Source organism: Schistocerca gregaria, chromosome 1 (genome assembly GCF_023897955.1).
Source record: "Schistocerca gregaria isolate iqSchGreg1 chromosome 1, iqSchGreg1.2, whole genome shotgun sequence".
NCBI classification, from domain to species: domain Eukaryota; kingdom Metazoa; phylum Arthropoda; class Insecta; order Orthoptera; family Acrididae; genus Schistocerca; species Schistocerca gregaria.
This window is the reverse complement of record NC_064920.1, coordinates 1071235826-1071263421: the sequence shown is the minus strand read 5'-3', so window position 1 is coordinate 1071263421 and position 27596 is coordinate 1071235826. Positions and strand designations below refer to the sequence as shown.

General features: G+C 38.4%; 1 protein-coding gene across 2 annotated transcripts in view; it reads left to right on the top strand.

The window, feature by feature from the left end:
* LOC126281617 (putative inorganic phosphate cotransporter) overlaps nucleotides 1–27596 on the top strand; it is a 433128-nt gene that overhangs the window by 388966 nt on the left and 16566 nt on the right. For both annotated transcript variants that reach the window (XM_049980742.1, XM_049980748.1), the window contains exon 8: nucleotides 1744–1988. In XM_049980742.1, coding sequence (XP_049836699.1) covers nucleotides 1744–1988 — 245 coding nt within the window. The remainder of the gene's footprint in view (nucleotides 1–1743; nucleotides 1989–27596) is intronic.

The window sequence follows — 27596 nt, the reverse complement described above, 5'->3', positions numbered from 1 at the left end:
AGACAGTCAAAATACCCTCAGACTTCAAGAAGAATATAATAATTCCAATCCCAAAGAAAGCAGGTGTTGACAGATGTGAAAATTACCGAACTATCAGTTTAATAAGTCACAGCTGCAAAATACTAACACGAATTCTTTACAGACGAATGGAAAAACTGGTTGAAGCTGACCTTGCGGAAGATCAGTTTGGATTCCGCAGAAATGTTGGAACACGTGAGGCAATACTAACCTTATGACTTATCTTGGAAGAAAGGCAAACCTACGTTTCTAGCATTTGTAAGCTTAGAGAAAGCTTTTGACAATGTTGACTGAAATACTCTCTTTCAAATTCTAAAGGTGGCAGGGGTAAAATACAGGGAGCGTAAGGCTATTTACAATTTGTACAGAAACCAGATGGCAGTTATAAGAGTCGAGGGACATGAAAGGGAAGCAGTGGTTGGGAAGGGAGTGAGACAGGGTTGTAGCCTCTCCCCAATGTTATTCAATCTGTATATTGAGCAAGCAGTAAAGGAAGCAAAAGAAAAATTTGGAGTAGGTATTAAAATTCACGGAGAAGAAATAAAAACTTTGAGGTTCACCGATGACATTGTAATTCTGTCAGAGACAGCAAAGGACTTGGAAGAGCAGTTGAACGGAATGGACAGTGTCTTAAAAGGAGGATATAAGATGAACATCAACAAAAGCAAAACGAGGGTAATGGAATGTAGTCAAATGAAATCGGGTGATGCTGAGGGAATTAGACTAGGAAATGAGACACTTAAAGTAGTAAAGGAGTTTTGCTATTTAGGGAGTAAAATAACTGATGATGGTTGAAGTAGAGAGGATATAAAATGTAGATTGGGAATAGCAAGGAATGCGTTTCTGAAGAAGAGAAATTTGTTAACATCGAGTATAGATTTAATGGTCAGGAAGTCGTTTCTGAAAGTATTTGTATGGAGTGTAGCCATGTATGGAAATGAAACATGGACAATAACTAGTTTGGACAAGAAGAGAATAGAAGCTTTTGAAATGTGGTGCTACAGAAGAATGCTGAAGATTAGATGGGTAGATCACATAACTAATGAGGAGGTATTGAATAGAATTGGGGAGAAGAGGAGTTTGTGGCACAACTTGACAAAAAGAAGGGACCGGTTGGTAGGACATGTTTTGAGGCATCAAGGGATCACAAATTTAGCATTGGAGGGCAGCGTGGAGGGTAAAAATCGTAGAGGGAGACCAAGAGATGAATACACTAAGCAGATTCAGAAGGATGTAGGTTGCAGCAAGTACTGGGAGATGAAGAAGCTTGAACAGGATAGAGTAGCATGGAGAGCTGCATCAAACCAGTCTCAGGACTGAAGACCACAACAACAACAACATGGATAATTGAGAAATTATGAAACACACAGACCATTATAGACTCTAATGGCAAGATTTTTCTTAGTTGCAATACTTTAAATCTGAATTGAATATTTGTTCCTTGGTACATGGCCATATTGTACCTTGGAACTGTCTTTCACATTTGGAGGAATCTTCCTGTTCTAGAGCAATATCTGTAATTTTAGAAACAGGCTGCAAAACACAGAAAGTGATTACTTTCTGTGTGAAAGTGAATATTTTCTTTTCAGAATGCAGAATGGAATAACAAAATATATTACACTTCTATTACAAAAGAGACAAAAGACTAAAAAGTGTTTCAAGGTGTAACACTGTATCCTACCAAAAGGGAGAAAGTGTGTAATGAAAACAATACCTTTTTTACAGCTCATTATGGTCCTGCTGCAGCACTTATTGGTGTAGCATTAGCCCCTGTGGGCAATTCAGACTTGGTGGTTGCACTTCTCACAATTGCTGTTGGTCTCAACGCTGGAACTTTTGTAGGCTTCCAAATAAACCATGTGGATCTTTCTCCAAATTTTGCTGGAACTCTGATGGGAATAACCAATGGGCTTGGAAACATCATGTCTATTGTAGGCCCACTTGTGGTTGGAGTCATTCTTGGCACTGAGGTAAGTAGTTGAATTATTACAGCAGCAATATTGCTAAGTTTTTGGATAATTTGTGTTGAAGTTAGTTATAAAGGATACAGTGAAAGCTTACAAATCTTTTTAGATTTACTATGAACCTACAAAACACATAAGTTAAGCTGCTTGTTTGTAGTGATTATCTAAATAATGAAGTTTTATATTCATAGTATATATACATAAAAGAGGAGTGGGATTTAACAAGAAGCAATATTTGCATTTTATTCTTTGTGGTTTAGTAGTGGGCTGCTGAATTTAAGTGTAGTTGTGCAATGTCTGTATGTAAAAAGTGTTTATAGAATCCAAAAATTTATATGACTGACCACATTGTGGCAAAAATTCTCAGGGTACATATTCAGCGAACACTGACTGAACACATGGAACCTTTATATGGCATGTCTACCACATTTCATGAAAATTTGGGTAAAACAAATCTTTTTACTAAAAAGATCACTGAGTTTGTTAACACACATGTAGAGTTCCGTAAATGCAATTCTAATAAGATTATATTATTATTTATAGACTAGATTAGATTAATACTTGTTCCATAGATCATGAATACGACACTTCGTAACGATGTGGAACGTGTCAGGTTAATGAAAGATGTCTGTACAAGATATTACATTACACAAAATATTCTATGACACTAATGTTTAAGTTAGTTTTTTTCCCCTCCCTTAATTTATATCTAAAAATTCAGCCAATGAGTAGAAAGAGTTTTTATGCTGTTTGGTAGGTGACCAAAGACTCTTGTGGCAGCATAATTTACCCCTTTCTCGGCCAAAGTCAGATTTAACCCGGTATAGTGAAGATCATCCTTTCTCCTGGTGTTATAGCTATGCACACTGCTATTACTTTTGAACTGGGTAAGATTATTAACAACAAATTTCATAAGTGAATATATATACTGTGAGGATCCCTAGATCCTTAAATAGATGTCTGCAGGATGACCGTGGGTGGGCTCCAGCAATTATTCTGGTTACACATTTTTGAGCAAGGAATACTTTTCTACTCAATGATGAATTACCCCAGAATATGATGCCATAAGAAAGCAGTGAATGAAAGTAGGCATAGTAAGCTAATTTACTGAGATCCTTATCACCAAAATTTGCAATAACCCTAATAGCATACGTAGCTGAACTCAGACGTTTCAGCAGACCATCAATGTGTTGCTTCCAGTTTAACCTCTCATCAATGGACACACCTAAAACTTTTGAAAATTCTGCCTTAGCTACAGACTTCTGTTCAAAGTCAATATTTATTACTGGAGTTGTGCCATTTGCTGAGAAAGACTTAATAATTTTGTGAAAAACATCATTTACAATTACATCACTTAGTTCTTGGTTTTTAGATGTTATTACTACACTTGTATCATCAGCAAAAAGAACTAACTTTGCATCTTCATCAATATGGAATGGTAAGTCACTAATGTATATCAAGAACAGTAAAGGACCTAAGACCGAACCCTGTGGGACCCCGTACTTGATAGCCCCCCAGTTTGAGGAATCAGCTGTTGTTTTAACATTACACGAACCACTTATTTCAACTTTCTGCATTCTTCCAGTTAAGTATGAATTAAACCATTTGTGCACTGCCCCCCTCAAACCATAATGATTTAGCTTATCTAAAAGAATTTCATGATTTACACAATCAAAGGACTTTGAGATAGCACAAAAAATACCAAAGGGTGATGTCCGGTTATTCAGAGCATTTAATATTTGATCAGTGAAAGCATATATAGCACTTTCTGTTGAAAAGCCTTTCTAAAAACCAAACTGACATTTTGTTAGTACTTTATTTTTACAAATATGGGACTCTACTCTTGAATACATTAATTTCTCAAAAATTTTTGATAGAGCTGTCAGAAGAGAGATTGGGCGATAGTTGTTGACGTCCGTTGTATCCCCCTTTTTATGCAATGGTTTTACAATGGCATATTTCAGTCTATCGGGGAAAACACCCTGCTCCAAAGAGCTATTACATAAGTGGCTGAGAATCCTACTTATCTGTGGGGAGCAAGCTTTAAGTATCTTGCTGAAAATGCCATCAATTCTGTAAGAGCTTTTACTTTTCAGTGAGTTTATTATTTTTCTGATTTCAGAGGGAGAGGTTGTTTCAAACTGCACAGATATGGCCTCTTCTATTAGAAGCCTTGCCTCTTCTAGTGAAGATCTAGATCCTATTTTCTCCACAACATTTAAAAAATGATTATTGAAAATATTTCCAATTTCTGATTGTTTGTTAGTACACTTGTCATTCAGTTTTATGGCACTAAAGTTGAATCAAACCTGTGCTCATTTTGTATGTGAGAGATAGCAGAGCACATGACATGAATACACCAAGGAAAGAAAAATATGGTCTCTCGTGCAGAAAAAGTCATGAAGACATTATTAGAACTTACTACTCAAAGGCAGAGTCTTAATGAAGATTGTTATGTTTCACTACTGAACAATGTGTAGCATGCTATTCAGGTTGAGCATATACATTTACATTACATGGCACAGACGAATGAAAGTTCCTCTGACCAAATTCCATGTTTTCTGTGTGTGTTGCACACTGTGTAATTGACACAGCAAACCATAAGGAGCAGAATGGTTGGATATTCATCTCAGGAACAAGCCAAGATGGTGTTTGTGTACTGCCAAACGATGGAAATGGTTGAGAGGCAGCATACCCTGTAGAACACACTCCTCCAAATCTGGTGTATGTGCAGCACACCAACTCCCTGCATGTTCATCTGTCTGAAAGGACCCATTGAAAATCCAGGGTGGAATGTAACAGTATTATGAAAAGGATAGCTGCTACTCATCATATAGCGCAAATGCACAGCAAAAAGACTGTCAGAAAGTTACCTTTTGACGAACAAGGCTTTTGTCAAAAATGGACAACAAACACACACACACACACACACACATGCAACTGCAACTCACCAACACTCCTGTTAACTAGTCTGGGTATTTTGACATTGGCCTCTCAATCCAAACTGCATTTAGATCGGACTTCCTTAACTGTTGAGCAGAAAGGTATGCCAAATACTGCTGAATCCAAATCAATGCACTTTCAAATCAAATCTGAAGAGTTTCCTCATGGGTCACTCCTTCTATTCTGTTAAAGAGTTCCTTGAAAAATTAAGCTGATTCTTATGTTGTATTGTTGATTGCATTTACTCAAACTTATGGCTTGACTTTTGTTTGGATTCATAAACATTTTGTTTCCTATTTTATTACTTTATGTTGTAATTTCATGTACTGACTACTGACACGTGTTGTGACCTTGGAGAGTTTCTCCTCAATTTGGTCCTACAGTGTGTGTGTGTGTGTGGGGGGGGGGGGGGGGGGGGAGGGGGAGTGGTCAGAAGGCGAGAAGTAAAAAGAGTGTGTGTGTGTGTTTTGTTTATTTTTGACAAAGGCTGTGATGGCCGAAAGGTAACTTTCGGACAGTCTTTTTGTTGTGCCTTTCTGTGAATCAACACCTCTGTTATATGGTGAGTAGCAACTATACTTTTCATAATACTGAAAGTACCCATGATCACACAAACACCTAAAGAGGACTTGAAATGTTGTGATTGGTGTCTATGATGGTACTTTGGAATAGTTGTGCGTTCTCTTGAATGTTTCCATCTGCTTGGCCATGCACAAACACCATCTCAGCTTGTTATTGGAGATGAACACCTGACCATTCTGCTGCTTACAGCACACTACATAAATCACACAGCCTGCAGCACACAAGGAACACACAACATGTGGTCAGAGGAACTTCCATTCGTTGGTGCCCTCTATAGTGGCAATGATTTAGTTCTGGTCACATGTTCACAGGATATTTTGTCCTCCCTGGAGTTTGTTGGTTTTGTTAATGTCAACCCTTTATACATAAATGACACCCCACACTGATAAAGGAAAAATATTGTTCTTTGTTGATGATGCAAAAAATAATCATCAATCTCAACTGGGTTGGAACAATAAGAGAATCAATAAATGAAATATTAAAAAGTACAGGATGTGGTGTGGGAGCTTCCTTATTTTTAAAATTATAAAGAGGCACATTTAAAGTTTTATTTCATTAGGTTTTGAAAATGATATCCTGAAGGTGGCCTCCATTGTGGTCAATGAACTTGGAGCATCGAAATCATAAGTTTGGGTCCAATTTGTCCAGCATGTCTCTGTGTTAACAACAGTAGCATGAATATTGTTCCACAGCTCACAAAGGGTCAGTGGATGATTGGTATACCCCATGGAGTTAAATTAACCCCAAAAGAAACAAATCAGAGGGGGCTAAATCTGGCGAGTGTACTGGCTACTGAAGAGCACCCCTCATAGAGATGAGATGGTTGGTAGAGTTTGCATGCAAGAGTGTCATTGGTATTCGTGCTGTGTGAGCTGTGGTACCATCTTGTTGGAACCAGACATCAGCCACATCCATTTCATCAAGTTTGGGAAGAAAAAACTCCTCAGTCATCTGGACATAATGCTCAGAAGTAACTGTAAGTGCCCTCTCATTCTCTTCAAAAAACCATGGGCCAGTAATGTCAATTTTCAATAACACACACCAAACTGCCACATTCTGAATACGGGGGGCTTCATGAAGTTTTTGCAGATTTCATGCCCTTCTGGTATCACACATTTTGCTTATTCACACATCCAGACAAATGAAATGTGCGGACATTATGAGGCAGACTCTCGATCAAGGGTTTATATGCATTTTTTGTGAAACAAAATAGTGTGTCTTGAGTGTGTTAACCACTGTTGCTTTGTGTGGGTGAAATTTCAGGTCTTCATGAAAAATTTGTCGCAATGTGTGATCAGAAATTGAAAAAGCAAAAGGATGTTTGCAAGCAAATCACTTGGGGGAATACAAAATTGCCAGCCTTACTTTGTTGATGTTTTATGGTGTGCTGGTTGTTCTTGAAGGTACTGGTTTCTTTTTCTACTCATCACCAGTGTCAATAAATACACCCACTCTGACCCCAAACCCTATAATTCCTGATTCAATTAATTATTTAAATTCGGTCTCTGCTGATTTTTCAGGACGTGAACTTCATCCTCCATAACAGCACACTGAGAAAACAGGGTGGAAATTTCAGAAATGTTGACTGATGAAAAGAATTGGTACTTAGCTGGTAAAATTCTTCTTCAATGTTTCTTGTGGTTCACATCTAGGGGTCTTCTTTCTCGCTTTCCTGTGGAACATTGATAGAATATTTGGATTTGCAGGAGTTTATGGGTTTGTTCTTGTTGTATCAATTCTGAAAAAAAAAAAAAAAAAAAAGAACACGTTTCAGATTTCGCTGTGTTGATATATTTTTGAAATAATTTCACAAATTTTAAATAACACTTTTTCTTTGTGGTTCACAATTATAAAAATGTAGTTTTGAGCACTGTTATTTAGACATAATGGGCAACAATCACCCAATGTGTAGCCATACACAACTTCTCTTCACAAACTAATCCCCAGCAGCTAACTTATTTTACCTGCTGACAGTCTATAGATTGTTAAATACAAAGATAACAACACATTTGCCTACGATTATTAAATTTCTCCATGCTTACATACCTCTCTGACATTTATATCCATCAAAATAATTGAGACAATTTTTTAATCTCATATGTTTACAAAATTTATGACAGTTAAAAATGGGTATCACAAAGCACATGATAAAACATATTGTATCAGAAATTACACTTGGTGCATGGAACAAGATGTAGTCATACCATTTTCATTCCACAAGCCCACCAGTCAGAATGTGAGTATGAGAATGACAACTAAAAGGCTGATGTAAACATAAAGGGAACAGGTCTCACTACAACTTTACCCTTTATACAGTACAAAATAGTCTGTTTAATGTAATAGAATAAATAAAAAAAACTACTCACCAAGTGGTGACAGAACACACACATAAAAGAAGGTTATAATTAGGCAAGCTCTCAGGCAGAAGGTTTGAAGGGGAAGGAAGAGAGGTGAAGGAAATCAGCAACATATGCACTATGTGAAATTGCTGATTTTGGTGGTGAAGGCATCACAGGACTATCTTACTTTGCATGCTTCCTTGATGTATTATGGAGTAATTTTATGGGGAAATTGTGTGCGCGTACACACATACACACACACACACACACACACACACACACACACACACACACACACAAAGTATTCCTTTCACGTAATCATGCTGTAAGGATAATATCTGGTTTTAATCCTCAAACTTCATTTAGGCAACTTTTTAAAAAATTGAATATACTTACAGCAGCTTGACAATACATTTACTGTCTTATGACATGTTTTTGTGATGAATCTGGTATTATTTGAAAATAATAGTGCTGTTCATAAACATAACACTAGGAACAAAATGAATCCATACTGTAGATGAATTAACCACACACAGAAAGGACCAAAGTATACAGCAATAAAAATGACTGACCATTTCCCTTGTGAATCAAAGGTGCTGGCAGGTAATTAAAGTTTTAAAAACAAAGTGAAATTATTTATGCTTGACAACTCTTACCCCATTAATTAATTTATGGGTAGATGATATGTGTGTGGTTGGCATACTTTTATCAAATTTTATTTTATATCAAGATTAAGACAATACATCTAGTTTTGTAAATGGCCATTATTCACAGAGATAAAATTTATTTGTTAACCTACTGACAAGTTCCACATGAATATGAGCCATGGAACATAGGAAGAAATTAATCCAAAATACAAACTGTGCATAGTGTGGTGAAATAAAAGACTGGTGCCTAAGCACTAAATGCATTATAGCTGTCACACAGACTGTCTGTCTAACTAGCTGCCAAATAACAAAACTGAATGGAAATTTCAAAGTTCTGCTAGCAATTGATCACTATGCGAACTGATCATACTGATTTCAGGCTCTGATGCTCAGAAGCATCTAGGCTTGCTGTAACCATAGGTCTGCAAATGTATGGCACTGTTCAAATGTGTCACTAAACTCTTCGGGTCATGGCAGGAGAATATAAAATTGTCAGAATGCTTACTCCAATGTGCAGTTCTGTTGGAAGCCATTATTCTGGCTAAGGTGAAAGAATATTGGAAGGAGTATACTGAGAGAACACAATGGATTCTGATTGCTTGATATGCCCAGTTTTTTCTATCCTCACACATAATTACACAAAGTCTGGTTAAACAGACTATAACATGGACTTAGAATACCATCTGCTAACACCATTCTTTAGCCATTTATTGCTGTTGTTGTGGTCTTCCATCCGAAGTCAGGTTTGATGCAGCTTTCATTTTTGCTGTATCCTGTGCAAGCCTATTCATCACCAAATAACTACTGCAGCTTACACCCTACTATAACTGCTTATCGTATTTACGTCTTGGTCTCCCTCCAGTACTAAATTGGTGATCCCATGACGTCTCAGAATGTGTCTTATCAACCAATCTCTTCTTCTAGTCACGTTGTGCAGCACTTAATTTCTTTTTCTGTTCAGTATCTCCTCATTAGTTATGCAATCTACTAACTTAATCTTCAGCATTCTTCTGTAGCACCACATTTCGAAAGTTTCTATTCTCTTCTAGTCCAAACTATTTATTGTCTATGTTTCAATTCCATACAATGCTACACTCCATACAAATACTTTCAGAAATGACTTCCTGACACTTAAATCTATACTCGATGTTAACAAATTTCTCTTCTTCAGAAACGCTTTCCTTGCTATTGCCAGTCTACATTTTATATCCTCTCTACTTCGACCATCAACAGTTATTTTGCTCCCTAAATAGCAAAACTCCTTTAGTACTTTAAGTGTCTCATTTCCTAATCTAATTCCCTCAGCATCACTTGATTTAATTTGTCTATATTCCATTATCTTCATTTTGCTTTTGTTGACATTCATCTTATATCCTCCTTTGAAGACACTGACAATTCTATTCAACTGGTTTTCCAAGTCTTTTGTTATCTCTGACAGAATTACGTCATCGGCAAACCTCAAAGTTTTTATTCCTTCTCCGTGAACTTTAATTCCTTCCCCAAATTTTCCTTTTTCTCCTTTTCTGCTTGCTTAATGTACAGATTGAATGACATGGGTTATAGGTTACAACCCTGTCACACTCAGTTCTCAATCACTGCTTGCCTTTCATGCCCCTCGACTCCTATAAATGACAACTGGTTACAGTATATGTTTTAAATAGCTTTATGCTCTCCTTGTACTTTACCCCTGCTACCTTCATTCTTCTTGAAGTCTGATGGTATTTCACATGTTTCACACATCTTGCACACCACATGGAAGAGTTTTGTCATGGCTGGCTCTCCCAAGGCTGTCATTAGTTCTGATAGAATGTCATCTACTCCCAAGGCTGTCATTAGTTCTGATAGAATGTCATCTACTCCCAAAGCATTGGTTCGACTTAGGTCTTCCAGTGCTGTGTCAAATTCTTCTCATAGTATCATATCTCCCATATCATTTTCATCTCTTTCTCTTCCATTTCTATAATATGCCTTCAACTTCTTATTCTTTCTGTAGACCCTTCTCCACTTTTCAGCTTTCCCTTCTTTGCTCTTTAATTTTCCTGCAAGCGCTGGTTATCTTTCCCCTGGTGGAACATGCTTCTAAAGCCTTCCATTTATCCTCTATCCATTTTTCACTTCCTGTCAATCTCAATTTTTAGACGTTGGTGCTTCATTTGGTGCATTTTTATATTTTCCCCTTTTCTCCTGTGTTATTCAAGGATTTATACTAGACCTTGTATTTTTATATATTTGATCCTCTGCTGCCTTCCTTATTTCATATTTAAAGCTAACCATTCCTCTTCTACTGCATTCCTTGCTCCTGTTCTACTCAAACGTTGCCTAATGCTCCCTCTGAAACTCTCAACAAACTCTCCTTCTTTCAACCTCTCTGGGTCCCATCTCCTTAATTTCCTCCCTTCTTGCACTTTCTTCACTATTAATCTATAATTCATAACTAATAAATTGTGGACAGAGTCCACATCTATCCCTGCAAATGTTTTAGTATTTAAAATTTGATTCAGAAATCTCTGTTGTACCATAGTAAAATCAGTCTGAAAGCTTCCTGGGTCTCTGGGTGTCTTCGGCATGTACAAGTTCTTTCGCAGTTCTTAATCCAACTGCAGCTCTGATTCCCTGTGCAAAATTCTGCCAGATGGCTTCCACTTTCATTCCAATTTTTTACTCTCTTCCTTTTTCCAGTATCAAATTCCACTTACTCACTATTTATTTATGGACAATAAATTCCCAATCTTAGTGGAATTGGAAGGGGAGTTAGATGAGATCATATGTGATTTACTACAGTAAGACTAGAGTAAGCAGAAGTGCAGAAAGAATGAAGGCAATGTACAATTGATGGTGGCAAGTGTTAAAGTGAAACATATTTCTCTGTGAGAAAATTGTAATTTCAGTGGTAAAAAGCAATCCTGTCCAAAATGTAAGGTTGGAATTGTGAAACTGAGGGAATGCTTATCAAATGTGCAATTCCTAATCAGTGCTCAACAAATGGAAATAAATGAACTTAAAGCACAAAGTCCTCACATGACAACACAGCGAAACATGCTGGGACCTAAGCAAGAAATCACAGATCCTGCAGATTAGTGGATTAACTTTTCAAAGGGAAAAAAAGCAGCATTTGAAAACTGATAAATCATGTGAACACTTTAAATTTAGTGCACAAAAATTAACATGAAGTATTTTCAGATGAGGATTGTAGTGGATATAAACAGGACTGTGCAGAAGAGAGAGGCGTGCACCGTGGAAAGAAAATGAACAAAAAGTGACTGTAAACAATAAAAATCTGCGAAACTCAAGCAATCAAACTGGGATGTCAATAGCTCCCATGGGAAAAGCAGCTGAGAGCACTAATACAAAAGAAAGCAGAGCAGTCCCCAATAGTATTTTTCAAATTTGTAAACTTCCCTCAGCAAGCACAGCTAAAGTTGATCTGTTTAAAGGCAGTCAAGGATGAGGAACAGCCACCAAATTAAGTGATAGCAGTATTTATAAAATCAATGCCATTGTGAAACCAGTTGCCATTTTCAGAGCTGTGATTACAGTAAGATGTGAAAAATGATTAGACCTGAGCACAAATGATTTCTCAATTTTCATCACTGGAATGCACAACATGATACAAACAGTACAAAGGAACTCTTAATTCCTCTTAAACAAAGGTTGCCTGCGTTCAGAAACACAAATGTGATTTTTCTATTTTTTTAATTTTATTTATATTTTTATTTGCACACTGCCATGGCATACTAAACTGATGTGTAAATGAAGTAGTATGAAAAGCAAACAAAGATGTTCAAAGTATCTGCAGCTAATTTACAGATAAAATGTTTATGGACATAAGTGAACTTTGAAGAAGATTGCACACAGCTCGCAGCCTCTATCTTAACAGAGTAGGAAAGAAATTCATTACTTGCAAGATGTTAGAAATAGCAGGTGAAAAATTATGCCTGAAGCACCACATCTCAGGACCCGCACCTCTCAATGCCAAATGCGTTATGTCTAATTTTATAAATAAGAAATATGTGGTAACAGAAGTGATGTCTATCAAGGCTAGAAGCGTACCATTTAGCTCTATGCCAGATGAGATAGAAAACTACAAAACGGAAGCAGCCAATGAGTCTGATCAAGATAAGGAAATGCTTGGGTGGAAGAAGCCCAACAGCAGCAGCCCTAATGAGGCTGGATCTCCCAGGAGTATAAAGCATTTGGAAATCAACAAAACAAAAGAAGACTCAAAGCACTTGCACAGGTGATATTTTGTGGACAGAATCCCTCACTGGACATTGAGGTTTTGCTAAACACTTAGCTTCATTTTGTCAGTGTTCTATGTTTCTCAGAATGCTGGCCAAAGGCAGATCAGATTGCTTAATTTTCAATACTAGGATACACATTTGCAAAATTCTTCTGTAGAAAAAAATGACAAAAGTGGAGGTACAGCCATTTTAACTAAAAGTGGGTTGAAATTCAAAACTATTAACAATTTTCAGTAACTCAAGGCAGAAAGCCAAATGGGAACTTTGAGGCATTTATCAACAAACTTGAAGTATTACAACATAGGATACATATAGGCAAGAAATGAATAGTACTGTTGGGGATTTCTCCCTTGATTTCCTTGCAGCAATTAGAAGAAAGGAACTGTTATTCAACTCAACAGATGCTTTCAATTTCAAACAAACAGTTACAACTTCAACAAGCATTATAAAAACTTCTGCCACTACTATGGACTAAACATTCATTAACAGGTACTATACAGCAAAATGTGGAAATTTATTTATTTATTTATTTATTTGTTTTCGTACATATAACAGTAAGTTTTTGAACATTGTCATTGATTCTAGTTCACATATACAATGGTTTAGTTACCATACATAAGAGCACACATTGATACACTCCTGGAAATGGAAAAAAGAACACATTGACACCGGTGTGTCAGACCCACCATACTTGCTCCGGACACTGCGAGAGGGCTGTACAAGCAATGATCACACGCACGGCACAGCGGACACACCAGGAACCGCGGTGTTGGCCGTCGAATGGCGCTAGCTGCGCAGCATTTGTGCACCGCCGCCGTCAGTGTCAGCCAGTTTGCCATGGCATACGGAGCTCCATCGCAGTCTTTAACACTGGTAGCATGCCGCGACAGCGTGGACGTGAACGGTATGTGCAGTTGACGGACTTTGAGCGAGGGCGTATAGTGGGCATGCGGGAGGCCGGGTGGACGTACCGCCGAATTGCTCAACACGTGGGGCGTGAGTTCTCCACAGTACATCGATGTTGTCGCCAGTGGTCGGCGGAAGGTGCACGTGCCCGTCGACCTGGGACCGGACCGCAGCGACGCACGGATGCACGCCAAGACCGTAGGATCCTACGCAGTGCCGTAGGGGACCGCACCGCCACGTCCCAGCAAATAAGGGACACTGTTGCTCCTGGGGTATCGGCGAGGACCATTCGCAACCTTCTCCATGAAGCTGGGCTACGGTCCCGCACACCGTTAGGCCGTCTTCCGCTCATGCCCCAACATCGTGCAGCCCGCCTCCAGTGGTGTCGCGACAGGCGTGAATGGAGGGACGAATGGAGACGTGTCGTCTGCAGCGATGAGAGTCGCTTCTGCCTTGGTGCCAATGATGGTCGTATGCATGTTTGGCGCCGTGCAGGTGAGCGCCACAATCAGGACTGCATACGACCGAGCCACACAGGGCCAACACCCGGCATCATGGTGTGGGGAGCGATCTCCTACACTGGCCGTACACGTCTGGTGATCGTCGAGGGGACACTGAATAGTGCACGGTACATCCAAACCGTCATTGAACCCATCGTTCTACCATTCCTAGACCGGCAAGGGAACTTGCTGTTCCAACAGGACAATGCACGTCCGCATGTATCTCGTGCCACCCAACGTACTCTAGAAGGTGTAAGTCAACTACCCTGGCCAGCAAGATCTCCGGATCTGTCTCCCATTGAGCATGTTTGGGACTGGATGAAGCGTCGTCTCACGCGGTCTGCACGTCCAGCACGAACGCTGGTCCAACTGAGGCGCCAGGTGGAAATGGCATGGCAAGCCGTTCCACAGGACTACATCCAGCATCTCTACGATCGTCTCCATGGGAGAATAGCAGCCTGCATTGCTGCGAAAGGTGGATATACACTGTACCAGTGCCGACATTGTGCATGCTCTGTTGCCTGTGTCTATGTGCCTGTGGTTCTGTCAGTGTGATCATGTGATGTATCTGACCCCAGGAATGTGTCAATAAAGTTTCCCCTTCCTGGGAAAATGAATTCACGGTGTTCTTATTTCAATTTCCAGGAGTGTATAAATAGTGAAGGTTAGAAATTATCATTTTTTTGTAAAAATAAACTTAAGCTAAATACACTGTTTTACACAAAGCTATTATAACTTGATACCAAATGAATAACAGCTTTTCTCTATTAATAAATGCTTAAATTTATTCTTTCAAGCATTTAAATTAGCTCTCTTGAGGTCAGATGGAAGTCTGTTATAAAATTTGGTTACTGTTGTATGTGGACTATGGTCTGCAACCTCTTTTTACTTGCAATTCTGTGAAAATTTTCCCTTCCATGTGTATTGTACCTATGTACATTTATATTCTGGATTTTGTTCCACAAATAATATTACCTGCAGGATGTACATAGTGTAGATGTTTAGTATTTTATATTTTCTGAGGATTTCTTTACAAGGCTCACTCATGTCTACCTTAGCTACCACTCTTACTGCCTTTTATTATAGTCTGAAGAGGCTGTCTGTATAGACAGCTGGTGCCCTGCCCCATATCTCAATACCATACTGAAGATGTGGATTTATCACTCTAAAGTATATTTGTTTCAAGCTGTTATGGTCCAGGAGGGCTGAGATCCTTTTCAGTAGCTACTCATTTGTAATGATTTTCTTACAAATATGGATATATGTTCTTTTCATGACAGATGTTCATCAACAATTATTCCCAAAAATTTGTGTTTGTTTGTGTAGCTAAGGGCCAGTGGAGGGGTAAACAAAGTTCTATTTATGTTCTAGCTATAGCTAAGAGTAAACTACGTTGTCACTGACTTCTCTTAATTTACGAGTAGCTTAAACAAGTTTCAGTGATCATGAAGCCCAAGTGGTAACAGTCTCAGGATGTTTACTACTCATCCAGAACCACAAAAGGAGTGTGACTGCAAAAAGGTTCAGCACACAGAGTGCAGAAACATTCAGTCACCTATTATCAAGAGAAAGGTAGGAAGAAGCTTCTCAGGTGCAAGGCACCAACAAAAAGTTTGAAAAGATCTCTGACATTTTCAACCATTCTTTGCAAACAGCATTTCCTCACAAAACATGGTAGTAAGGAACACATCTAAAAGCAAAGACATGGATAACAAGAGGCATAAAAGTATCCAACAGTACAAAAAGAAAATTGCTCAGTTACCAAAAAAACCACAGCATATACCCTCTCCTTGAGAGTTATATTACAAAATATATTCAGGTGTATTGAAAAGTCATACACCAGGAAAAAATAATGGCCAATAATAGGTTTATATCAGATAAAAGAAATTATTCAGGTAGTGAAGGGAGACAAAAATTTAATAGTCATGGGTGACTGGAATTCGACAGTAGGAAAAGCGAGAGAAGGAAACATAGTAGGTGAATATGAATTGGGGCTTAGAAATGAAAGACGAGGCAATCTCGTACAATTTTGCACAGAGCATAGCTTAATCATAGCTAACACTTGGTTCAAGAATCATAAAAGAAGGTTGTATACATGGAAGAATCCTGGAGATACGAAAAGGTATCAGATAGATTATATAATGGTAAGACAGAGATTTAGGAATGAGGTTTTAAATTGTGGGACATTTCCAGGGGCAGATGTGGACTCTGACCACAATCTATTGGTTATGAACTGTAAATTAAAACTGAAGAAATTGCAAAAAGGTGAGAATTTAAGGAGATGGGACCTGGATAAACTGCCTAAATCAGAGGTTGTACAGAGTTTCAGCGACAGCATAAGGGAACAATTGACAGGAATGGGGGAAAGAAATACATTAGAAGACGAATGGGTAGCTGCGAGGGCTGAAGTAGCGAAGGTAGCAGAGGATGAAGTAGGTAAAAAGATGAAGGCTAGTAGAAATCCTTGGGTAACAGAAGAAATATTGAATTTAATTGATGAAAGGAGAAAATATAAAAATGCAGTAAATGAAGCAGGCAAAAAGGAATACAAACGTTTCAAAACTGAGATTGACAGGAAGTGCAAAATGGCTAAGCAGGCTTGGCTAGAGGACAAATGTAAGGATGTAGAGGCTTATCGCACTAGGGGTAAGAGATAGATACAGCTTACAGGCAAATTAAAGAGACCTTTGGAGAAAAGAGAACGAATATCAAGAGCTCAGATGGAAACCCAATTCTAAGCAAAGAGAGGAAAGCAGAAAGGTGTAAGAAGTATATAGAGGGACTATACAAGGGCGATGTACTTGAGGAGAATATTATGGAAATGGAAGAGGATGTACATGGAGATGAAATGGGAGATACGATACTGCGTGAAGAGTTTGACAGGCCACTGAAAGATCTGAGTTGAAACAAGGCCCCCGGAGTAGACAACATTCCATTAGAACTACTGACGGCCTTGGGAGAGCCAGTCATGACAAAACTCTACCAGCTGGTGAGCAAGATGTACGAGACAGGCGAAATACTCTCAGACTTCAAGAAGAATATAATAATTCCAATCCCAAAGAAAGCAGGTGTTGACAGATGTGAAAATTACTGAACTATCAGTTTAATAAGTCACAGCTGCAAAATACTAACGCAAATTATTTACAGACGAATGGAAAAACTGGTAGAAGCCGACATTGGTGAAGATCATTTTGGATTCCATAGAAATGTTGGAACACATGAGGCAATACTGACCTTACAACTTATCTTAGAAGAAAGAATAAGGAAAGGCAAAACCTACGTTTCTAGCATTTGTAGACATAGAGAAAGCTTTTGACAATGTTGACTGGAATACTCTCTTTCAAATTCTAAAGGTGGCAGGGGTAAAATACAGGGAGCGAAAGGCTATTTACAATTTGTACAGAAACCAGATGGCTGTTATAAGAGTCGAGGGGCATGAAAAGGAAGCAGTGGTTGGGAAGGGAGTGAGACAGGGTTGTAGCCTCTCTCCGATGTTATTCAATCTGTATATTGAGCAAGCAGTAAAGGAAACAAAAGAAAAATTTGGAGTAGGTATTAAAATCCAGGGAAAAGAAATAAAAAATTTGAGGTTCGCCAGTGACATTGTAATTTTGTCAGAGACAGCAAAGGACTTGGAAGAGCAGTTGAACGGAATGGACAGTGTCTTAAAAGTAGGATGTAAGATGAAGATCAACAAAAGTAAAACGCAGATAATGGAATGCAGTCAATTTAAGTCAGGTGATGCTGAGGAAATTAGATTAGGAAATTAGACACTTAAGGTAGTAAAGGAGTTTTGCTATTTGGGGAGCAAAGTAACTGATGATGGTCAAAGTAGAGAGGATATAAAATGTAGACTGGCAATGGCAAGGAAAGCGTTTCTGAAGAAGAGAAATTTGTTAACATCAAGTATAGATTTAAGTGTCAGGAAGTCGTTTCTGAAAGTATTTGTATGGAGTGTAGCCATGTATGGAAGTGAAACATGGACAATAAATAGTTTGGACAAGATGAGAATAGAAGCTTTCGAAATGTGCTACAGAAGAATGTTGAAGATTAGGTGGGTAGATCACGTAATTAATGAGGAGGTATTGAATAGGATTGGGGAGAAGAGAAGTTTGTGGCACAACTTGACTAGAAGAAGGGATCGGTTGGTAGGACATGTCCTGAGGCATCAAGGGATCACAAATTTAGCATTGGAGGGCAGCGTGGAGGATAAAAATCGTAGAGCGAGACCAAGAGTTGAATACACTACGCAGATTCAGAAGGATGTAGGTTGCAGTAGGTACTGGGAGATGAAGGAGCTTGCACAGGATATATTAGTATGGAGAGCTGCATCAAACCAGTCACAGGACTGAAGACCACAACAACATCAGAGTCAGAAAATAAAAGCAAAGTGATTTGGAAAGTAATGAAGCAGGAAGGAAATAGTAAAATTGAAAATATCATCCTAGACTGTGACAAGAAGAGAATTACTGATCTCCAGCAGATCACAAATATCTTCAGGCAGTGCTATGAAGAAAATACAAAAAATCTAATAATTAATTATAAGTAAGATTGCCTAATCAACCAACAGAACAAAGTAAATTCTTGCCTCCACTGAATCTATCTCTCTGATACATCCCTGAATGAAATCATTCACATAGCAAGAAGTTCCAGAAAAATGTCCTCAGGAATTGGTATTCCAGACTTTGTCATAAAGAGATTAGTCAAATTTCTGGATAACTGATGCCCAACATGGATTTTAGAAAAATAAATCTATGACTAGGGCCATATATAATTTCTTACAAAATGCTCTAGAAGCACTGGATAGTAAACAAAATGTTGCTGGTATTTTCTTAGATCTAAACAAGGCTTTGACTTTTTGGATCTCGAAATCCTGTTGGAAAAACTACAAAAGTACGGCACTCGAAGCATGATATTAAAATTGTTCTCTTCATACTTCACAAATGGGAAATAGAAATTAGTAATAATACATGAACTGAATGATAGAACTGGAACATATTTTTCAGATGCAAGAATAATCCAAAGTGGAGTCCCTCAAAGATCTATTCTTAAGCCTATCCTTTTCCTTCTATACATAAATATTTAGATTTAAGCATAGAATTGCAAATAAATACCTTATTTTCAGATGACACTAGCATCCTCATACAGGGAAAACTTGAACACTGCTACAAGGAAACATAATAAATAAAACTACAGACCAGCTAATTGACTGGTTTGAAGGAAATAAACTAATAATAAACACATCCAAAATAACTATTCTTAATTTCTTTTTAAAATGAAGAAGCTTGCAACATCACTATGTCAAAAAATGCCAGTGAAGTTATACTCTCACTGGAAACAAAATTTTTATGCATATGGCTTCAACATTATTTTAAATAGCAGATGCATGTAACACTAACAAATATGACACTGAAAGAATTATACTGTTGTCTATGTTTACCTGCACACAAAGCAAGCTTCCACATTGTTTGAATTGCATGCTTTGCCCAGTTCCACAGTATTCTACAGTGTGGAATTATGATCTGGTGTAGCACTTCTGCTTGCTCAGTCATCTTATTGACCCAAAAAAGAGCTATAAGAGCAATGCACCATGCACAACAGACTGACTCTGAAGGCCCCTCTTTCTGAAGTCTTCAGTCCTTCCTCTCCCTTGTCTTTTTGTTCTAGAAACTCGTAAATATGTGAGCAAGAATTTCGAAGAGATAGATAGAAACATTAAAGTACATGAACATAGTACCTGGCAAAAAGGGAAACCTCATGCCCAGTCAGTAAGGACAACAGCCTTTAAAATCTTCACTACAAATAGTGCAATACAAATTTACAATGGTCTGCCAAAGTTATTTTTTCATTTTCACTATTTCATAAATCCATAAGGGCATTCTTATTAGATCACTGTTTATATCAGTGGCAGAATTCTTAAACCATGTGAAATTCAACAGATATGAAGTAAGAATATGCAAAAACTTCTACTGCTGCTAAAGCAAGATCAAATTATTTGATGATGTCATGAATTCTGAGTATTTTGAAAGAGCTCACAAAATACCAGTGAATTGCTAGTAGTCACTGTTCTGGTTCCTGAATGTCTCATTGCTCAGCCACAACTCCACTAAATAATAATCAGTTGCATGAAAACTTGATTTTGCATTTATTTCCACACATAGAATACTCGGAGCCTGTGCAAGTGCAATTACAGCACTCACTTGACTCATGGCTGTCCTTGCCAGATGTGTAGATTTCACAAAGTTAACTATAGATTAATAATTCTCCTGCTGAAACGGCTGTGATGGCATATTTGCTGGGAAACATCAATAAATCAATGTCCAAAAATCCTCTGGCAGTACTCAACATGCACAAACTCAGATCAGTCATTATGAAATAGGAAAAATGCAAACAGGAGCATAATGACCAATCAGTTATATTGCAGATCAGTCATTTTTGGATAAATAAAAATGTTATATGCCTTAGAGTTAAGATATTCTGTTCTTTTTAATTAGTGTATTCAGAAGGAGTCAAAATAATACTTATGGGACACCAATTTTGTCATATAAATGATTTTAAATTAATACTAGCTGTAATGCTGGCCAACAGTGGTACACATATTTAATGAAATTACTGTTAATCACTATATGTGTCCAAGCCAGTTGAGTGTCCAAACCAAAATAAATAGTCAGAATATTTTTATAATCTTATTACTAGATTACTCTCCAAGTAGGAGCACTACAGTCACAGAGGATCTTGCATGCCTTCCCAGTCAGTGAAAAATTTTCACAATACATTACTTTCCTTTAGATACCTGAAAAGATCATTTGACTCATGTCTTAACATGTGGGACATTTGAATCACTTCTCTTAATAAAGGATTTACACAAATACACACCAAGTTATACCATAAAATGAAGCAACAAGCTCAGTGTCCAAGAAAATGGTTGGACAGACATTGATGAAGGGGTTTATTTATCCAAGCATTCAAGAAAACAGCAAAGAAGTTGCAGGTATGAGGAAAAGATCTTAAATGGAATGAGGCAGATATTAAAAGGGAATCAAGAGGGTAAAGCAAACAGTAATAGGAACATGCTGAATAACACCAGATTATTCAAAAAGTCATTGAGAGGATATGGGAAGATACTATGAACTTATGTTTACAGAAACAACTGAAAACAATAAGTGTATGAAGAAGGCAAAACATAGACTTATGTGGGTAGTCACCATGTTACATCAGTAAAAATGCAAGACACAGTAACACCGTAAAAAAAAAAAAAGAGAGAGAGAGAGAGAGAGAGAGAGAGAAAATTGTAGATGCATTCCAAGACTTATTAAAATGTTTGTATAGTGTAAGAGATAAATTAGATGAGGCACAGAATATTACTTAAGCCATGAATAAACTTACAAAAGAGTTTTCAGAGTGTCTGCAGAGGAAGGCAGTTCCCCAAAGCTGGCAGAATGTTGTAATTATTTTACTTCACATGAAAGGATACACAAAAGACCAAAAAGTATACTGCTTTCTACCTGTTATCTGTAATGGACAAGATATTCATTAAAATTTTCACCTACAGCTTAGAAAAAAACATTAAATTATATGTCGCAGCAACTGAAATCATCTTCGCACGAGCCCGTAAAATCACCTGTTCTATGGTTGGCTGCTTGTGCGACGCATGGCTGGACCATTTCTCAGTGCAGTGCTGAAAAGAATATTTGATCTTTTCATATCTTAATACAGGTGATATTGCACAATGAGAGGAGGGAGACAGTGTTGTCAGCCATAGTGTGATATTAGGTCCACACTGGAGTGCAATGTGGGAGTCGTGGATTTGGTCTGTGGAGGCAACATTGTAGTTGGAGTTGTGTCAAACTCTGTTTTCACATGCTTAAGTGGTAGGTGCTCCCCTATGGCCATGATGGTTAAGGCATAGTCAGCTGATAACCATGACGTAATCATGTCTGGATTGATGATGTGGTGGGGGGGAGGGGGGGTAAGTTTGTAGCTGAAAGTTAATTGTCCCTGGAAGAGACCCTTTGTTGGATAGCCTTCCCCATACTGTCTTACGATGACATGGCTGGTAGTATTACAGTAAACTGGCCAAGACACAACTACCAGCCATACAATTACTTGATGTCCTACACAACATCATAACTAAATTTCTCAAATGTCACATCACATATTATTCCTGGTTCATCTGTGCAAGTTTTGTGTGACATATCACAGAACTGCCTTAGAACCATGTCCCACTTGTCATGCAGAAGGCTATTTTCAACTGATTGCATGGGCTGTCATATCTTGGTGTCCACATGCTAACTATAATAGTCACAGACTATTTCAAATGGCCGAATGCCCAGCATGATTGTAATTACTGGACTCAAGATTGTAGAGCCTACCAACACTCTTAAGATAGGCCAGCATGCTCGCAATTTGATACCCAAGACCACTTCCAACATGTGCACCTAGACCTTGTCATGCCCCTCACTTAGTCAGTAGGCTTCTGTTACATAATGTGGATATGGCGGCACAGGAAGTTGGAGAACAGTGGCGGATGAACTACCCTGATGCAGATGCACTGCAGAAGAAAATCCCACTAGAATGTTGTCGCATGGCCCAGCTGGCCAGTCTCCATATGATGTCACAAATAGGTTCAGTGGAAATGTTCCTGTTTCAGCTGGCATGATAAACACAGATGACTAGTGTCTCATTGGTAGGAAAATGGGTTACACTCATTGCTGAAATCATTCAGCAGATCAACAATCACTACCCGTTGTTCATGTACACAAGAATCATTGTTACTACCAACAATACAGTGCAGTTACCATTTAACAGAAAATGTAGATCATTCCTGCTGATATGGAGCACTAAATGAAACACTATGAAACTTTCTTGCACTTGGTGTGCACCTAAACTGTAATTGGTTCCATTGTCAGCACATATATGATGAGATGAAGTACGCTGAGCAATCTGTAGTAGGTATTGATATTCTTCAGAGGATCATGAATGTGGGGAATGGTCCAGGTAAGAATACTCTTGTAGAATAATGTAGGTAGCAAGTGGGGACAATGTACATTTTATTGTTGATATCTCAATACACATGGCAATTGTTGAGTTTAAAATGCTGGCCAAAGACAGCACTGTAACAGAGCTCTGCCGTGATAAACAAAAATTTTGCCAAGGCAATCAGTGATTGAGTCACTACAGGTTAATAGATGATACCTGCTCCACCCTAGGAAAAAATATCTTCACTTTATACAGAGTACCAAAAAATAAGTTAATTAGTTGTCTGTGGTGAATTTAATATTAATGTTAAAAGTTGGATAGGAACTGTGATTGTTGTGTACAGATACGAACTGAGTTAGCGACCCTTCACTCACAGCTCCAGGCTGCTTTGGCTTCCATCACACAGCTTGAGGCTGTTGCCAAGGGGCACTGTGGGGGATCGAACGTGGGGATGCGAGGGACTTCGAGAACATCCCACGTGTCCTCCGATCGGTCCACTGCTGTGGCCGTTCTGGGTACTGCTTCACTGAGGTTGACCTCTAACCCATGGTTGAGTGGGAGATCATTCCAAAGTCTGGCAGGCAGCAAAAAACTTTCCGAGGGGCCAATCGTAGGGCCTTCCTGGTTTGTTTGACGAATATGTTTTGGGCATTATCTGTGGCTGATGATGTCTCTGAGCCAGCTGTAGCTGTCCACCCTGTTCCAGAGGAAGCTTCTCAGCCCGCAAGGTCTGGGCATTCACAGAGGATGGGTTTTCTGGTAGTTTGTAGCTCCAACGTTAGGTGCGTAATGGGGCCCCTTAGTAACATGGTTGGTAAGGAGGGTAAGGAAGCCAGTGTGCATTCCGGGGCGAGCCATTTCAGATGTGTAAAAGGTGTTTCTGGATGCCATGAAGAGTACAGGGTGCATCCAACTGCAGGTGGTGGCTCATGTCGGTACCAATCATGTGTGTCATGTTGGAACAACGCAGATTCTGTCTGGTTTTGGGCGGGTAGCGGAAATGGTAAACACTGCCAGTCTTGCTTCTGAGATTAAGGCAGAGCTCACCATCTGCAGCATCGTTGATAGAACTGACTGTGGTCCTTTGGTGCAGAGCTGAGTGGAGGGTCTGAATCAGAGGCTCAGGTGGTTCTGTGAAGGTGTAGGCTGCAGATTCCTTGACTTGCTCCATTGTGTGGTAGGTTTCTGGGTTCCGCTTCATAGTTCAGGAGTCCACTACACACAGGAGGTGGCTACTTGGGTAGTGGGAGCTGTGTGGAAGGGCCGGGGCGGTTTTTTAGGTTAGAGGGTCTCAGGGAATCACAGAAGTGACATCCGTCTAAAAGTGGTCAGGTAAAACATAGTAAGGTAGTTGTAGATATGATTGGTATTGTAGTTGTAAATTGTCGTAGCTGTGTTGGGAAAGAACCAGAACTCCAAGACCTAATAGAAAGCACTGAAGCTCAAATAGTTGTAGGTACAGAGAGCTGGCTAAAGCCGGAAATAAGTTCAGCCAAAATTTTTTCAAATGATCTAACAGTGTTCAGAAAGGATACATTAAATACAGTTAGTGGTGGAGTATTTATTGCTGTCAGAGGGAGTTTGCCATTTAGCAAAATTGAAGTAGATAGTTCGTGTGAAATAGTGTGGGTAGAGGTTATATCTGACAATCAGACTAAACTATTAATTGGATCATTTTACTGACCCCCCCCCCCCCCCCCAACTCAGAAGATATAGTTGCTGAACAGTAAAAAAAAAAAAAAAAAAAAAAAAAACAACTTGAGTCTCATTCCAAATAAGTACCCTGCTCATACAATTCTAGTTGGCGGTGACTTTAATCTACCCTCGAAATGCTGGAAAAATTATACATTTAAAGCCGGCATCAGGCATAAAACGTCATCCGAAATTGTACTGAACAAATTGTACTGAATGCTTTCTCAGAAAATTATTTTGACCAATTAGTTCATGAACCTACTCAAGGCGGAAATGGTTACGAAAGCATACTTGACCTGTTAGCAAGCACACCAATTGCAAGACACTGTGCAATAACAACGGTGAAGTCACTGATGACAGTGCCAATAAAGCAGAGTTATTAAACACAGTTTTCCAAAACTCCTACACCAAAGAAGACGAAGTAAATATTACTGAATTCCAATCAAGAACAATTGCCAAGATAAGAAACATAGAAGTAGATATCCTCGGTGTAGCGAAGCAGCTTAAATCACTTAACAAAGGCAAGGCCTCCAGTCCAGATTGTATACCAGTCAGGTTCCTCTCACAGTATGCTGATAAAATAGCTCCATATTTAGCAATTATATACAACCACTTGCTCACAGAAAGATTCGTACCTAAAGACTGGAAAATTGCTCAAGTCATATCAATACCAAAAAAGGGAAGTAGAAGTAATCCACTGAATTACAGGCCTACATCACTAACGTCGATTTGCAGTAGGGTTTTGGAACATATACTGCATTTGAACATTATGAAGTACCTTGAAGAAAATGATTTATTGACACACAGTCAGCACAGTTTCAGAAAATATGGTTCTTGTGAAGTAGAACTAGCACTTTATACTTGTGAAGTAATAAGTGCTATCGACAGGGGATGTCAAATTGATTCCATATTTTTAGATTTCCAGAAGGCTTTTGATACCGTTCCTCACAAGAGTCTTCTAACCAAACTGGGTGCCTACAGAGTATCACCTCAATTATGCAACTGGATTTGTGATTTCCTGTCAGAAAGGTCACAGTTTGTAGTAATAGACAGAAAGTCATCGAGTAAAACAGAAGTAATATCTGGCATTCCCAAAGAATGTTGGAAAGTCTAAATTCATATCATCTGGTGTATACTGTATTCTTTGCAACCAGAGTATAGGGAAACAGTAGCATAACTACAGATAACATTTTTATTCAATCATCATTACTAGAGGGCCATTCTCTTAGTAAAAACATGAATGGCCTTTCAGACAATGATATACAAATTGTAACCCTAAAAGGAATTTGTGCACATAAAGATGTTAAATATAATTACAAACATATTTTAAAATGTTAATTCAGTGGCAACAGATACTTTTACAACTACATTAAAAAAAGAGCATCAGGTTGTTTATAGTGTTGATAATATAATGCATTCCTCAACACATTTCTGATGCCCTTTGAAAGCTGCTTTACAGCAGATAATTTAAAACAAGGTACTAAAATTAACAGATAACCTGGGTGGCTAGCTAATGGGATAAGGATATCATGTGTTACAAAGGGAGAATCATATTAAAATGTTAGAAATAGCCACAATTGAGGTACAGTAGCTCATTATAAACAGCACAGTAAGAAATATGTCACTAGGAAAGAAAATGGATGTTGTATGCAAATAGAATAGCTAACTCTCAGGATAAAATTGAAACAGTATGGTCACTAGTGAAGAAAGTGTTGGCCAACTGAACAAGATAAAGGACATAAGGGCAGTATAAAAGTGTTTTTCCTACTGATACAAGTATATAGTATTTAACAATCATTTTCTGAATATAGCAAGTGAATTACATTAAAACTTAATTTCTGTGAATTAAATCAAAACTTAATTCATACAGCGAATCATATATTTCTCTTAAAAATGGCATATAAACCTCTACCTGAAGTACTTCTCTGAGGTACTTGCATTGGAAAGACTGAGTCAATAATCAACTCGCTGGAAACTAAGGACTCTTGTGGATATGATGGGGTACCTACCAGGAGGCTAAAGCACTGTGATGCTTATTTTAACCCCTTTACTTAGCCACATCTGTAATTTTTCATTTATAAATGGAAGTTTCCTAAATGATTAAAGTTTACTGTAGTGAAAGTGCTTTTTAAAAACAGTGGAATGAATAATGTAGGCTATTTTAGACCTTTTTATGTGCTATCAGTGTTTGCAAAAGCAATTGAAAAGGTTTCACATGTAAGGATAATTGATCCTTTCAGTTCACACAATTTGCTGTCAGATGTACAATTTAGTTTTGGGAGTGATTTAACAGCTAAAAATGATACATTCTCTTTTCTTTGTGGGGCACTGGATGGATTAAACAAAATGTTGTGAGCATTAGGCAGCTTATTTGATTTAACTAAGGCTTTTAACTGTGATGATCACAAACTGTACTGCAGAAATTGGTTCATTGTGGAATAAGAGGAGCAATTTAGAACTGGTTCCTCTGATATTTTAAGAATAGGTGGCAAAAGGCCATTCTCCACACTGATGTGAATGAATGTGAGGCGGCATTTGATTGAGGAGTGGTTAAGTAAGTTGGTTGCGGTGGAGGGGCAGGATGGAGGGGGGTGCCTCAGTGTTAGTGCTAGCACCATTACCGTTTCTTATACATACAAGGTGAATCTGAGAAGTTCAGTGAATGGTTGCATAAAATACAGAAAACAAGAGTTACAAACAAAATACCTTTCCTGGCCTTCAGTGTAATCACCATTAGCTAATACACGCTTCTGAAATCAGTTGTAAAACTGCGAATGCTTCATGT